Source organism: Cyclopterus lumpus, chromosome 13 (genome assembly GCF_009769545.1).
Source record: "Cyclopterus lumpus isolate fCycLum1 chromosome 13, fCycLum1.pri, whole genome shotgun sequence".
In the NCBI taxonomy this organism is placed as follows: Eukaryota; Metazoa; Chordata; class Actinopteri; order Perciformes; family Cyclopteridae; genus Cyclopterus; species Cyclopterus lumpus.
Window position 1 is genome coordinate 9,646,839 of NC_046978.1, and position 15,127 is coordinate 9,661,965.

The window sequence follows — 15,127 nt, forward strand, 5'->3', positions numbered from 1 at the left end:
AAACATTATATTTTCTGCATAATGTGAAATTATGCTTCAGCCTTCTAGAACCAAATGTTTTCAGCAATATATTGGTTTAAAGACTCTCAGGGTAGAAAACTAAAATGTGATACGGTGTGGATATTTTCTAGATCAATCAAACACACATTGTAGTTAAATATTTATATTTATTCCAACACTGACATAATAAGGACATCTTATTCATACAATTCAGTATATTAATGTATATATATAATATAATAATATTCAGTATAATATGATATATAAATACCATCTAATGTAAATATACAATATAAATATCATACATATATTATAATAAAATACACATATATATACAGTATATAAAATATAATATAACATGTTTATATATTAAGATGCCCCTCTGAACCTTGTTAGGGTTAAAGTGAGCCTGTTTTTATCCGCCTCCTGATTGTGTTTCTTCACCTCAATCCTGTGTCCGTCGTCCAGAGCGACGTTCTCTTTGCTCAATATGGCTGCTTGAGGAGTTATAGGAGTGTGTCCTGGTCAAAGCTGAATCTATTTTAGGACGCTGATTGGCTAAATTGTAAATCACTCATTTATATCTTTAATCAGTTATTGGCTAAACTGCTTCTTAGACCCGTCTCTTCCAAAACGATTCGGCCCCAGCTGCAGCTGAGACATGCAGACAGGCTGGAAAAGCACATATTTTGCGGAGATATCCTATTTTACAAATATTACTGGGTATATTCCATATCTCGAAAACACAACTATTGACAATTTGTATAATTTGTTTAATTTATAAATATAATTAATATTATTTTTTTGTGGCTCACGGTGGGTGGGGCCAGGCCCTGTGGCCCTCTATTGGCCAGCCGCCCCTCTTCGAAAGCCTAACTGAAGATGTAGAGGTGAACGCCTGCTACAATGATTCTGTCAAAGGTCTTGAGAGTAAAGAGTGAACATCATGTGTGCAGTAACATAAGTCTACCAATAGGTGCTGTGAATTGACCACATCAGCTCCTCGTTTGGGAAAGTCACATGAATTACAAAACAGCTCTGTCTTCATCAGGAGGAGTTTGAGTGCTCATCTTCATACAAATGGAGACAAGACCAACTGCATATGCTACAGGATTTAAAGCTGCCGTTAAATCTTCACACACGGTTGTTGTATTGTGTGTAGGAAGTTGGATACATGCTCGGTGCAGCCTGCTGAGGCAAGAGACTGATGCAGCAGCTGAGTCCTGCGTTGTTTGGATATTTGACACATAAATCTTTCATTTTTTCATTTTTTTCCATATACAATACATGGATCTCAGTGATAGGAGTGCCATACGTCAGGCCTCACTTATAAACACAGCCAACAAGAGGACACACATAGACCTGATGCACCTGACTGGCTTGACAGATTGAAAGTTATGTGAATACTTATACTTATATATATATATAATATTATTATTATGATATTATTATATTATATACTTATATTGATATATATATCAATAGATTTTACAGAGAGAAGTATACAATCCTTTTCCACACCAAAGTGGTGAACTCCGACCTGATAGACTTCTATTAAGTACCATCAATCCATCAGATAAGAAGTCTGAAGCTTATGAGCGACACGTTATTGTTTGTGTTTGTTTCCTGCTGCTTTGTTGAAGGTCACTCTGCAGTGTGACTAATAGACGTTAACTGTCACAGAAACAGACACATACTGCTATAGATTTACTGTTGAGATCATTAACGAGCAGGCAGCCAGTCATTGTGTTTCATAATGCCTTGTAAATTACATTTAGGAGTTATAATCAGCCATGCTAGTCAAAGTGCTTCTCTCACATGATTGGAAATAATGACATGGTCACTACATTTAAACTGATGTTAAATCTATTATATCCCAAATGTAATGCAATAAGTATACCCTCCCACATACTATTTATCTTATTTTATTTTTAGTCATAGTTATAATGCTTTACTATTACTTATTAGTTAATAATATGCAGGCGAGAATATACTGGGACACACCTATGTTTTGAGGTAAAACCTAGCAGTTACATGCAGCTGCGAGAGGAGTTCTCTCTCACATGAGATTAAGGTCTAAATAATTATAATCCTCACAGAGTTGAGTCACAGTTGCAGTGGGTAAAAGGTCTCCCGTTGAGCACCTGCCACCATGCCACTGGTTAGGGGCTTCTCAAACGCTTCAGGTTACCTGCACAGCAGCTCCAACACTCTCGCAGTATGAAAGCGTGATTTATTTTCCAGAACTGGGCTCAGAATTCAGTAATTTGGTGGATCATGGGTTGGAAATCTTCAGTCACACTGGGGCTATTCTTAAGCCTTAACCACAGGAAACATAGCCATGGCAGAGCCAGAAGTGCCCGGCGCAGATTACACGTGTCTGCTGCTGAATCAAACCACTTCAGAGGAGTGTCTAAACCCCACTCCACTTCCTCCATACTCGTCATCTGTGGCCTTCAAGTCCATGATTCAGAATTTCCCTTTTTGTAATTTCATCTGGCCTAAGTCGGAGTGCTGGAGAAGAGACTGAATGAAGGCTGGATGTGCATTTAATGCCTGCACAACAATTGCCTTTCAACATGGCTTATGCTTTGTCATCACGCAGCAACAATAATTGCCTTTATTTGGATGAGCATTGTAATCCAGGCTGTCAAACTGGCATCTAACGGAGCCTCGGTATATGTCTGTGTGCTTGTAATGCGAGTCTGGATTCCAGTTGCCATGTAGTTGAGCTGTGAAACCTAGACAGAGGCGTGTTGGAACACGTTTGATAAGGGCTGCAGTCACTGTGACTGACACACAACACTCCCACTAGGGACACACCGCAGCCATTTCTTCATGGCATGCGGCACAAAGTTAAACACACGGACATCCAAAGGGAATGCTGCCGGTCTTGCAGCTCTTTCGCAATTCCCGGCGAGGTATTTGAGTGCAGACAGAGACGAAAACACGATTAATCTCGTTCATTATGATGTTGCATAGCAGGGGGTGATTGGATCCGTAACGCGATACGTATGAGATGCACTTAGTGAATTTCTCCCTCTCCGTCTAGAGTCTAGACGGAGAGGGAAGAAGAAAACACCGAAATGGGTTCAAGGAGAAGGCGCTGTTGCCAACATGCTGCCATTGATTTTCTTAGAATCCAACACCTGAAGCGATTCCTTTTACAGTATGAATGAACGCAGGTGTTTGTGTGTGTGAAAAACAAGTCACCGCCCGATGAAATCATCGGAATAGTGTCAAACCATCACCTAGTACCTTTAAAAAGTATCTCATATTGAAACAGTTCCACCTGAGGGTGTGGAGGGCCATTAAACCCAGGAGCAGCTTATGAAAGCGTGCAGCGGGTTCTGAAGTGCGCTGCTGAATTGTGGCCTTTGTGAGCTTAAGCCAGGGTGGATTTTGCCAGTCAGGGAGCGACACAGTCAGGGGGCTGTGTTTGACTTGGTCGCTTGCCCACTTGTGCTCGTTTCACATGTGTGGCGCCATGCTTATGCTACACAGGCAAGCCTGTATGCATTACATTACATTACATGTCATTTAGCTGACGCTTTTATCCAAAGCGACTTACAATAAGTGCATAAAACCGTGAGTCCAAACTCAGAACAACAAGAATCAAACAAGTACAATTTCTTCAATAAAGTTAAACTACAAAGTACTATCCGTAAGTGCCATTTAAGTGCTACTAAAGTGCTATCGGTAAGGGACATTTAAGTGCTACTACGGCATTTAAGTGCTACCTATTCAAGGTATAGTCGAAAAAGATGTGTTTTTAGTTTGCGCCGGAAGATGTAGAGACTTTCTGCTGTCCTGATGTCAATGGGAAGCTCGTTCCACCAATGAGGAGCCAGCACAGCAAACAGTCGTGATTTAGCTCGAAGTGAAGGAGCTACAAGCAGATTGGCAGAAGCCGATGCAGAGGACAGGGCAGCCACAAGGAGAGTGGCAGTGGGCCCTGCTTTGTGCCGGGTGGGTCGGCTCGTGCGGATGTGGACTCGACTTCAGGTGTGAGGAGATTGTTGTTCCATTTTGTCGACTGGCTGATATGTGTGAACTTTTCGTTTTCAGAAGAAAAAAAATGCTCACTCACAAGCTGGTGCAAATTTTTTGCAAAATTTCCCAAATAGATTTCACATTGGAAAAGTAGGTTGTGAGTATGTTTGCAATAGAAAAACGACTAAATCAATTAATTACTGAGTTGTTGTTGATGGGTAGTATTGTCCCACAATGCAATGGACGAATAAGTGGAGGAGCTGCATAACATCAAAATAAATTATGGATGATGGTGAAAGATCTTGAATTGGCAACAGTTTTATCCCAGTTTTCATGTCTTAATCTCAATATAGATACACATTTTGATCAATTACATTTTGTTATTATGATTTCCAAATCTAAATCTTTTTTTGTTCTTTCCCTCCAATTGCAATTGGTTTGGTGTCCATACATCTATCTTATATCACTTCCTGTTGAAAATGGGAAAGTACATTGGCGTCTTGTACAGTAACTGAAAAAAATTGTATACTTTAGAAATTAGTATACAGTGATCATGAAATACTATTAATATTTAGTGTAGTATGAATCTTCTTTTATTCTTCCAGCTTCAATGTTTTTTTCTTTCTTTTGTTCTTCATGATTTCATTCAAAGTCACAGTATGATTGACATGTGTACACATCTTATGCCACTTCTTGTTGGTACAAAATGGAAAAGCAAAGGACTTCTCTCATGAACACCGCTATATGCTAAATACTATACAGTATATGTTTAGTATGCAGAGGGAATAGGGACATAGTGTCACAGGAGGCTTTTAATCCTGTCACTGAACAGCTATCAAAACTGAACAGATGACATCTGAGCTGATCTTTTCTTTTGTGCTGAGTAAAAAGGATCACTCATATGTATTCAAGCTAAAATGTATTTTTCCTCTGAGGAGGTGACACTTTGAGGAGGCCTGCTGAGAGGCCTTCCTGTGGCTGGAACTAGGGGTTATGTGGTGGGGGTGGGGGAGCAGAAATTTGCATTCTCCAACCAAGAAAACAACCTCACCCTCTCGTTCTCTCTCCTCTAAAGTAGTCATCTCTAAAATGCCACAAACTCACTCTCGCCCAGTAAACTTGGCACCTGTGTGACCAGCAACAGCACAAGAGTTGTTCTAGTGCAGGGCGGGTCCAAAAAACACTATTTTTGTAAGCCCTCCCACACCCGTCTTTCTTCCACTCCTGCTCTCCTTACTCAGTTCATAGGCATTCCAATGGTATTTATATTTCCCTCCAGAGCAGGGGGAAGTCGAAAAGCGTTCACACAGACGTTGGATTCAGCACAGCAAGGTGGGCTGTGCTCCCACAGCTTCCCTGCCATTGGACCCCCATGTGGTCACATGACCTGCAGAGACAGACTGAAGTGTTGGCACTCCTCCCCCTAGGCTCTGCTCTGCGGTCCTCCTCAGCTCACTTTAGGCTCTTTGCGCCTGTATGTGAAGTTTTCTGTTGGTGGGAGAGTGTGTGGGTGAGTGTCTCATCAGCCAGCGCTCAGGGGCTTGTTTGGGGGTACAGTGTTTCAGTTATGTTTCGGGAGCTCCCAGAGTCCACAGGCAGCGAGTGTCTTGGGAGTATGACCCCAGAGACTCAGGACTTCTACCTGAGAATGGACCATCACCGCAGACGCTCCGGGTACAGGCTGGGCAGGATCATTGCCAGGCAGCAACTACTTAAGAAGATCGCTGGAGGTAGGAAAGAGCTGTTTGGATAAAAAGTGACAGTTGGGACCGTTGGTCTTTCAGTTGGAAATCAGCCGGTGTTTTGAGACGTGGCTGCAAAGAAAGCTGTGAAGTCTTCTGTCTAAATGAATCCTTCTTGGTCATACCTCCAGGAATGTTAGGAGTAATAGAGAAGCAAGCTGATAGCCAAAACATGGGCAGAGTGAGATATGACGCATATGTATGAATATGACAGTATGAATGCAGGACAACCCAGGGCCAAGTGAACAAGGGCATCGTTGTGTTTGTATGTGATTAGTTCATAAATATCAGTGGATATCTCTGGCTTGTGCACTTGTTTTCAGATGAAAATGGAATTCAATAAAACATTATCGTATAGTGGTAACTAAGTGTAACTAAAGCCAAACTTGACCTTCAGCCAATAGGTAGTTAAGGGTGCAGTGGTGGTGAATAACTAGTATTGGCTGACTGTAACAAGCACTGATAGGTGATAAGCTATAACACCAGTTACGTAACACGAGGTTAGCCCATGTGTAAACAAGAGATATCAATGAATGTCCGGCCTGACAGTTTTACAAGCCCTCCGCTCATTTGTGGACTGCTGCATGCAACCAGGAGAGCAATAGTGCAGCCCATAGCCCCATTCATCTTTCTCCAAGGGCTGTAACCTCGCACCTTCACTTTTACCTGGATATTTAGAGTCCTCTGGAGGGGGCAGGGCAGCATTACAATAGAGAGGACAAAGCGCTACCACTCCTGCTCCTTCCTGCAGACGTGAGCATCCCAACGCTGGATCAAAGGGTGGCTGCATTTCATAACAGCTCCATCATCTTCAGCCATGAGATGTCGACACGCAGCATAGTTCTCCTCTCAGTCAGACTAATGAGAGCATGAATCAGATAATGCAGCCTCTTGTGTGGGCAAGGCTTCCTGTATCACCACAGAGGACTGAGGCAGCGCATGAGGCCTTGTGACGATGTGAAGGACACACGCTGTTGGATTGATGCATGAAGATGTCCCGGAGCTGTGTGTACGTACGCTTGTTTTTCGGGAGGAAATCTCCGTGATCTGATGTGTGCAGACGTGTGCAGTCATGTAACCTGGCATGTGTTTTCAGATTACAGATGTCTGAGACAGCAAACCAACAATTTAGGTGATCTGTGTCAAGCATAGAAAATGATGCACATGCTTGAAGTGGGGTTTTAGGATCAGGTCATTTGAACAGTTTTTACTTGTATGTTTATTGTCAGGAAGGACCGTTAAATACTTTTGACTGTTATGTGCTTCAATCTCACATAGGTGAATATTAACTTTTCATTAATTTCACATCGTGTGGTTTTAAACTGCTTGTGACCAGACATTATGCTTTGAACTGTTCATCCTCGATATCATAAATTAGGCTTTAATATTATAATCAAGCTAAATATATGTAATAAATATACCAATAGAACAAAAACCTGCAAATGTATCTGGATGTGTTGAAATGTGAAATGTACCTCCATTAACTCGAGTAAACGACAGTAAATGTTAACTTTCCAGTGAATTAATCCCACATAATATTAAGCAGTGTCTTAAAACTTAATTAATGTTCCTCACACATGACAGATAATACAATTATCTCCAAGGTGTCTGTTTCTAAGAAGATACAACTGTTTTTCAACCATTTTCGTTTTTTTTTGTCTTCAGTGCTTTAATTAAGCAATTGTCTCACCTAATTTAGGTCATTACAGTTTTTAATCTGAGCAATTATTTAGCAGTTTGTCAGGCGAGCAACGTTTTAGCCCTGGCTGAATCTTATTTCCTCTCATACCTCATGTCACACCTTGTGTGATGCGCACATGTCTGAAGGGCACAACAGCGAGGTAGCATTTCAAGGAACCGGCTGCAGCGCCGCAGAGCCACAGGATGGTTCGCCATGTGCTGCAGTGGCTCCTGCCCTGTTGACATAGCAGGTTGAAAGTGAGAGGGGGCCGTGGTGATGGGCACACTTACTCATGTATTGTTTCACCCCAAATTCCAGGGAAGCCTGTGGGGTCTTAGTCATGTTTCCGATTTGATGGCTTTCCAAAGCTGCCAGAGCAATGTGTGTGTGTTCTTGTTCAGTCCGCTATCAAAAGATCCTGACGAAGACCCTCGGGTTCCTGCTCTCTGACCAGTATACCTCATCAGCTTGGAAAAGTCGATGGATATAAATGCAAAGCTGTGTGAAGTAAGGTGGGAAGAAACATGTGTCTGAGTGCTGCACTGCGGGATTGTTGTGCAAGGGGAAGGGCCTGTTTTCCTTTTGGAGGAATGTGTCTCCTTCCCTGAAAATATATTTTGGGGGAGTATTCCAAAATCCATCACTCTGGAAACTGCGTTTCTGCCACTCTTTCCTCTGCCATATACCCTAAATGTGCCCTTATTTTTTATACTGTTTTTTTTTTTAACTCTAACTAATCACTATATACTGTATATATATATATATATATATATATATATATATACAGCCCTCGATGGACTGGCGGCCTGTCCAGGGTGTCCCCTGCCTTCGCCCTATGTCAGCTGGGATAGGCTCCAGCGCCCCCGCGACCCTAATGAGGATAAGCGGTATTGAAAATGGATGGATGGATATATATATATATACTTAATACACTTGGGATTTCAGCTAATCCCAGCATATAAATGAGTCATCCTATTGTAATATGTCCATATATGGTTTTAACAGTTACATATTCATTGTATTAGATGATGGATTTCAGCTGTTTTCCTTGTGCACCAAGCTCTACTTTAGAGAAAACCAGACTTCACAGATTGCAAGGGTTTAGCCACGGAAAAGTCCTGTAAACCTAAATGAGGCTCTGGTGGAAACCCTGAGCAGCCGAATGCTACGCCGTGACTCGAAGCCTCCTTTCTGACTGTGGCTGTTTGGTTCTTTTTCTCATTGTGTTTCGGACAAGAAGCTCTGTCCAGTGTGACCCCTCCAAGGCCCTCCTTCTTCATGGCTTATTGACCTTGGTGCAGCCAGCGGCCTCCGATCTCTGCCCTGGAAAGGCCATTGGTGCATTTTGCCACAGTTGAGGACGTCAAGCATCTCTTGTCAAATGACACAAGTTATTGCGTGACAGCTGTGTTCTTATCATGAATCTGTCTGTGTCCTGGAGTTACAAAGCGTGCCTTTTGTTTGGCTGTGTGGGCTGAAAGGCTTTTGTCTTTCAGGTTAACGTGCTATCAGCCACATTGGTTCTCCTGCTGCCCTCAGTGCTCATACTGTGCACGCACAGTTTGTTGGCTCAGTGCTACAGCACACTAGCGGCTTTATATCGTGATTAAGTGTAAATCCTTTGCAGTGTTTAAATGCACTTATAGAGAAAACTTACTGAGCAAGAAGGAAAACATTTCCGCGCAGGATAATAGTGTGTAACACTTACACACTCAACATATTTTAAACACTTAGCATCAAGAGAACAGGAACACTTCAGCTTGTTAAGAGGACGAGCTCTATCCTCGTGCTTCTGTTCGTCTTCTGCATCGCAGATGGATAATTGTTATACACCAGCTTTGAAAGAGGGTTGGATTGTTCTGTCCTTTGAGAAGTTGTAACGGTAAAAAAGCACTTCAAGGTGAGAAATCTCGTCAGGCTCTCTCCTCTCCCACTCAAGACGGTTCTCTCAAAAGCACTGAATTATTCATCAGAGCTTCAGAACGTGCTGCGTTTGATCATCTGTGTGTGAAAACAAATATAACTGCTTCCTCATTCAAATGGAGGTTTGATGATAAGTGTTATTCACAAACCCCTCTGTTGTGGATGTGATTTCCATACAGATTTTGTTTGCTACTGACAGGGAGCGAAAAAGTAATTTTGACAATGTGATTAGCTGCTCGTCACCTCTAGCTCTATATCGTCATCCCACTTCAACTAATTCAATCTACGGCTTGAACTCCTGTTTCGCACTTGAATTATATAATGATTATGTTGAAAAGGTACTAAATATGTATTATGTTGATGCACACTATTCTCCCACAATGCAATGCACAGAGGAAGCTACTCACAGCTGGAAACAACTGAAATAAATTGGGGGGACAGCTTGAGAATATAAAAAGTAAGTAAATCTTATAGAGGCTCTTTTTTTTGCAGTTTCATTGGCAGTCACAGTTTAAAGTCACCGTTTGATTGTATTCCGATTGCATCATTTTACTATTAAATGGCAAAATGATTTCTGAAAAGCTTTAGAAAATCTCTATATAATGCATAAACATGAACAGATAGTGTATCATTATATATATCAATATTGTAAGAAGAAGAAAAAGAGAAAAGAAAATGTTATCTACAAGAAAACCAACAGAGCTCAACATTTTATTTCAGATACAAGCTCCCACAGTTCAGCAGCAGTTGGTTGGTAGCTGTTGCTAATTCGCCGTCCTCCTAATGAAGAACAAGTCAATTATTTAAGGATCTTTTAACAGTAGGGAACAAACTGCCTCAATCCAACCAACTTCTGCAACGTAAAGGTCACATTCATAAAGCTTGTATGTAGACTCCCACGCTTTGCCTCTAGATGGCAGGCTGCGCTCATGTCCTTCCTCTAGATCTCGTGTTCATGAATCGCGTTGTTTTGCTGACAGCTGCCGCATGTGCAGGGCTAATCATTCACTGAGAGGAGATTGGAGAAATGCCTCAGCTGCACTGTAACAGGGACGGAAAGTCACATATTAACAAAGCTGTGATGGAAGATTTCTCCTTTTTTCGGGTCTCTCACATTCCACAGTTTAGAAAATGCTCATTAATGATGAAGAAAGCCTAATTAACCTACGTCCAGCAAACAGTACATGGAATATGTTTGGACCCTCGTGCACATTCTTTCCTGAATAAATGAAGCATGTTCAAATGAAGTTTACATTTTCATTTTATGACCTTGTGTTTGTCAAACAGATCCAAAAGTCCTCATGTGCATATCTAAAGAAAGCAAGGTTTACATAAATATCAATGGACAGTAGAGATAACCCTAAGCTGATGAGTAAATCATTTGTATTTATTAGATCACTTTTTCATTCTTCACTTGAAAGCACATTACATTCTTAAGATAGTGGTGGATGTGTCTCACATATTATTGGACAGTCTGTATCCATCATACAGCCGGGCACGTCCCGTCCCCCCCCCCCCCCGTCCCGTCCCCCGTCCCGTCCCGTCCCGTCCCGTCCCGTCCCGTCCCCCCCCAAAATCTGCATGTAAACCCTGCCAGAGTTCAGCACATGGCTGCCCTCCTGTGGTAGAAATGTACATTACATGTCATTTGCTGGAAAAAGTGACAGCGGTGCAAAGGCAGCATGCATGCAAGGCCGCAGACATTCAGCCGCTGTCTCTTCACTTTATAGGCCTTTTAGTCAGGGAGTAACTGTCTGAACACAGCCTGTCATTCATGGCCACGCATGACAAACGTTCTATTAGTGCTCTGCGTGTGTGAAGGAGAGACTCCGTGAACGCTCTGATAAAGCAGAACAATCACTTAGCTCTTTCAATGGGCAGCATTCTTAGTGCAAAACGACACGCGCTGACAGTATCATCATCTCTGCTGCGACTCACAAGTCGGTTGCATGACCACTGCGGGGCTCCTAAGGCAGTCTTGTGGCCGCTCACTTTGATGTCGTTAATTAGGACCAGCGTCCCTGGGGATGGCTCCATGCTTTTATTGTGGAGGTCCTGAGAGGGCTTTCTCACGCTAGGGACCCTTGTTCTGAGATTGGCCCCCTTTCTATCCTCTGACTCTCTGAGGCCATTCCCAGAGAAGGAGAGATCCCCATGTCGTCCCCTCTGGGATCCAGTCCAAATGAGCAGGGAGGTGGACCTAATGGAGCTCCGCAGGATTCAACTTCACAGGCGTTTCTTCTCTTTTACCCATTTCCTGTACTTTACAGAGCTGTGGTCACACATGAAACCTAATTTGTTAGTTCACAGTATCTTTGTACTTAATAGCATCTGCTAAACTCAAAAGATCTTTCATCGCGAGCCATTTGATTTGCGTGGGGGCCTGGACGTACAGAACATGTGTTGATAACTTTCCAGTCCGTCTCTTTCCCTGTTGGAGTCGAGATTTCACGTCAGCTGGCTGAGTGTTTGTCAGTAATTCATAGTCATCTCCCTTTAGTTGTGTTATACGGCGCTCTCGGAAAACCAAATGACAGTGTTTATATGGGCTATCAAAGGGAGGAAAGCACTACAGCCACATAACCGTATATTACGAGTGGGAAAACAGCATGACATGGCAAGGCATGCAGCCCACTGTGCTTTACATAAGACGAGACATGCATGGACTTCAAATCAGGACGCACACAAACACACACATCTAAGAGCTTGTGATGTATGTTGCGCATGGCCACATGGGACAATGAAGGAGCCGACTGTAAAGGAACTGGCATAAAGGACGAGTCTTGCTGAGCGAGAAGGAGGAAGGCAGAGAATCGGAGAGAAGGAGGGAGGAGATACAGAGGCACAATGATTACTCTGCAAGATCAACACCGGGTTGAGGAAAAAGTCTGGGGAGGTGTGCCTGGATGAAATGAAAAGGGAAATCGCCAAAGTTTATGTTTTTATCACCAAATAAAGCATATATCCTTCATAAAGGCCTCCAAGATGGTTGTCAAAAACACTAAAAACATGCGTGGGAACATGGTTGCAGTCCAGTGTCTGGAAGCGTTTAGCTAATGCATCGGGCCTTGGAAGTCACTGTAGTATGTATTTCACAGAACGCTCTGCTGAGTTCTGCTCGGCTCAGAGTTGCTGGCAGTAAAGCGGAGGTGCATGGGGATCTGGTAATTGCTGAGATGTCTCCTCCTTCCTCGAGGATTGGGGTCAGAGGTCCCCTTTCTAGTGAAGCGCACTCCCCTTGAAGTGTCTCCTGGAAGTCATGTGCCAGTGTCCTGTAGTGTGACCAAAGGGGAAGAAGGAGAACACCTGTCTGTCTGCGAGGCTGTGGTTCACTCGACACTCCCCTCGCCTCCATCCGTTTGCTGAGCGGCGCTGGGGAATCGACATGTGGTTGTTAGAACATTTTCTCCAAACTGAGTGAATTTGAGACGGTGTATGGAGTTGGATGAACACACAGCAGAGCTAACAGTTTGAACTTTGAAGCCTTGGCAGAACCTAATATTTGTCTTCTGACTGTGACACCCAACCCGATCCAGTGGGCAGTTTGGGTCCGGGATCATTTAAATATAATCCTTTGCTCAAAGGCTATTTGTGGTAGGATGAGACCGTGTCTCTCTGATAACCCCCCCTTGCTGTTTGGTGACTTAGAACTGTTATAAAGTCGGCTTCTGACTTGAAGGGATTTTCCGTCATTTAAAATGTTTTAAAACATAATGCTGATCCCACATGGTTCTAACTATATCCCTTCTTCAAGCAGTTATCCATCTTGAGTTGATTTGTCTTCTATTACGAGACTACTGGTCACCAACACTGCTCAGGAATAATGCAGATGAACGTGCAGGTATTTAAATATAGTCAGTGATCATTAGTGACATGTAAATGTCACTAATGACAGAAGCTGCCGTTTCCAGACTTGAGAGGGAGACACAAAGAGAGACAGACAGAGAAAGAGAGAGAGAGAGAGAGTTGATGGGTTGTTACCCCTGAAGATGAAAGAAGCCTCTCTCTGGGTGTCCTTCAGAGGTGAAGGAGAGTGTTACCACAGCTGTGCTGCCCTTGTTTAAATTCAATACAGGACCTCAAGAGAAAAACACAGCTCAGATGACTTTTGACCCAGCAGGCTTTGGCAATGGTCAACAACAGCAGCTCCCGAGCTCACATTGTCATGTTATTTACTCTCAGAATCAATAAGTTCTTCCTGTGTGTGTGTGCGTGTGTGTGTGTGTGTGTGTGTGTGTGTGTGTCTGCTGCAAAGTGAACAGACAGTCTTTCACCAGTGGAGTCCTTCAAAAATGCTGCGATTCTTAAACCAGACTGTGTACACACTTAAAACAGTATGAGAGAGCAAGAACTGAAGAGCAAGTAATGATGATATATGATAAATGGAAGATTGTATAAAGAGGCTCTTAAATGGATGGCGGATGTCTGAAACCCTGGCCTACGCAGCTTCAGAATGCTAATGCCTCCTTGGCACAGGCTTTTTCTGGGCGTGTTTGTCCTCAAGTCCCCGTCCTCCAGGAAGCATTGATGTCTGCTTTGTACATGCACTTGTTACTGGAGACCTGCGGCCCACTGAAAGGATTTCTCCACAGGTCACTGTGGACCACAGGGCAAATGCCGGCCCAGGCTTTGCTAGCTCATTTGTATTTGACGAAATTTTGCTTTGGTGTCTTAGCAACGCAGCCTAGAGCTGATCATGTTAAACCTGCACCCCGACTGCAGGATAACAGGTCCCCCCCGTGTGCCCCACATGATCAAATGAGGGGGCTGGAAGTCCGTGAGTGATTCAACACCGGCACTCTGTAATTACTCCTGGCCTGCGGAGCCAGCCAGCTCATGTGCCAATCACAGCGTCAAGAATAAAGTCACATCCACAAAGGCACTGTGTTGTTCGTCACCGTTTGTCGACAGATAATCCCTTAGATTTGGCCATTGTCCTTTGTCTCAACACCTTGATGAGAAAGCTGAGAACAGAAGACGTGCCGAGATATTCGCGAGCGGCACCTCCTGTCACGCTGAGGATTGTGGCATATTGTGCCGAGGATGTTGGAGTCTGGGGGACACGTCGAGCTTTGTTAATTAAAACCTGCTCTTGAAAATGGGCAAGCTTTATTCCCACGACATTTGGTGAATCACACGGGCACTTTAATATTAATCCACCTTGTGCACAGCATTCTCCTGAGAGGACCGTAACCCTCCCCCCAATAGAGAACAGATCTCCTCGAACAACAACCATGTTGCGTCGCCGTCTTTTGGCTATTGTTATTAGGGCTTCCTGTTTGCTCCCCGATGCACACTTAAAAAACGAAGAGACAGAAGGAAATGTTCGGCTATTTTGGGCATGAGACATCAGATGTTGTGGTTTTTGGGCAGACCGGGAGAGGGGGCAGTGCGTTTCCCCTGGCTGTCTGTCTAGTCGTACTTTTACAGTAAGGCTGACTGTGAGTGGGTGTCTGTATGCAATTAGCATCATAAAGGGAAGAGAGGCCTCTTCTCCACGCCTCCCAGCGTGACGACACCTCTCCGCAGCCAACCCACCAGTGGAATCTTTTCTTTTTCCATATTGCTGGCTCGCTCCGTCTTTGTCCAGGTGTTTCTGATACAGACAATCTCAACAATCTCAGTGCTCGGCTCTAGTCTGCGTGTTTTTTTACATATCCGTCTGGCTGATTCATCCAGTGTGTGTGTGCGTGTGTGTGTGTGTGTGTGTGTGTGTGTGTGTGGCGGGGGATGGACAGACACTTTTCTAAGAGTTTCCATTGTTGGTGCTTATAAATTCAAGCAGTTT

General features: G+C 43.5%; 1 protein-coding gene across 2 annotated transcripts in view; it reads left to right on the plus strand.

Annotated features, from left to right (window-relative positions):
• stard13b (StAR-related lipid transfer (START) domain containing 13b) overlaps nucleotides 1–15,127 on the plus strand; it is a 57,501-nt gene that overhangs the window by 28,952 nt on the left and 13,422 nt on the right. The window contains exon 1 of one of the 2 annotated variants that reach the window (XM_034549163.1): nucleotides 5,450–5,723. The exons of the other annotated variant lie outside the window; for it this stretch is intronic. Coding sequence (XP_034405054.1) covers nucleotides 5,561–5,723 — 163 coding nt within the window. The 5' untranslated portion in view covers nucleotides 5,450–5,560. Of the gene's footprint in view, nucleotides 1–5,449; nucleotides 5,724–15,127 lie in introns of those variants that run through there. 2 annotated transcript variants of the gene reach the window in all.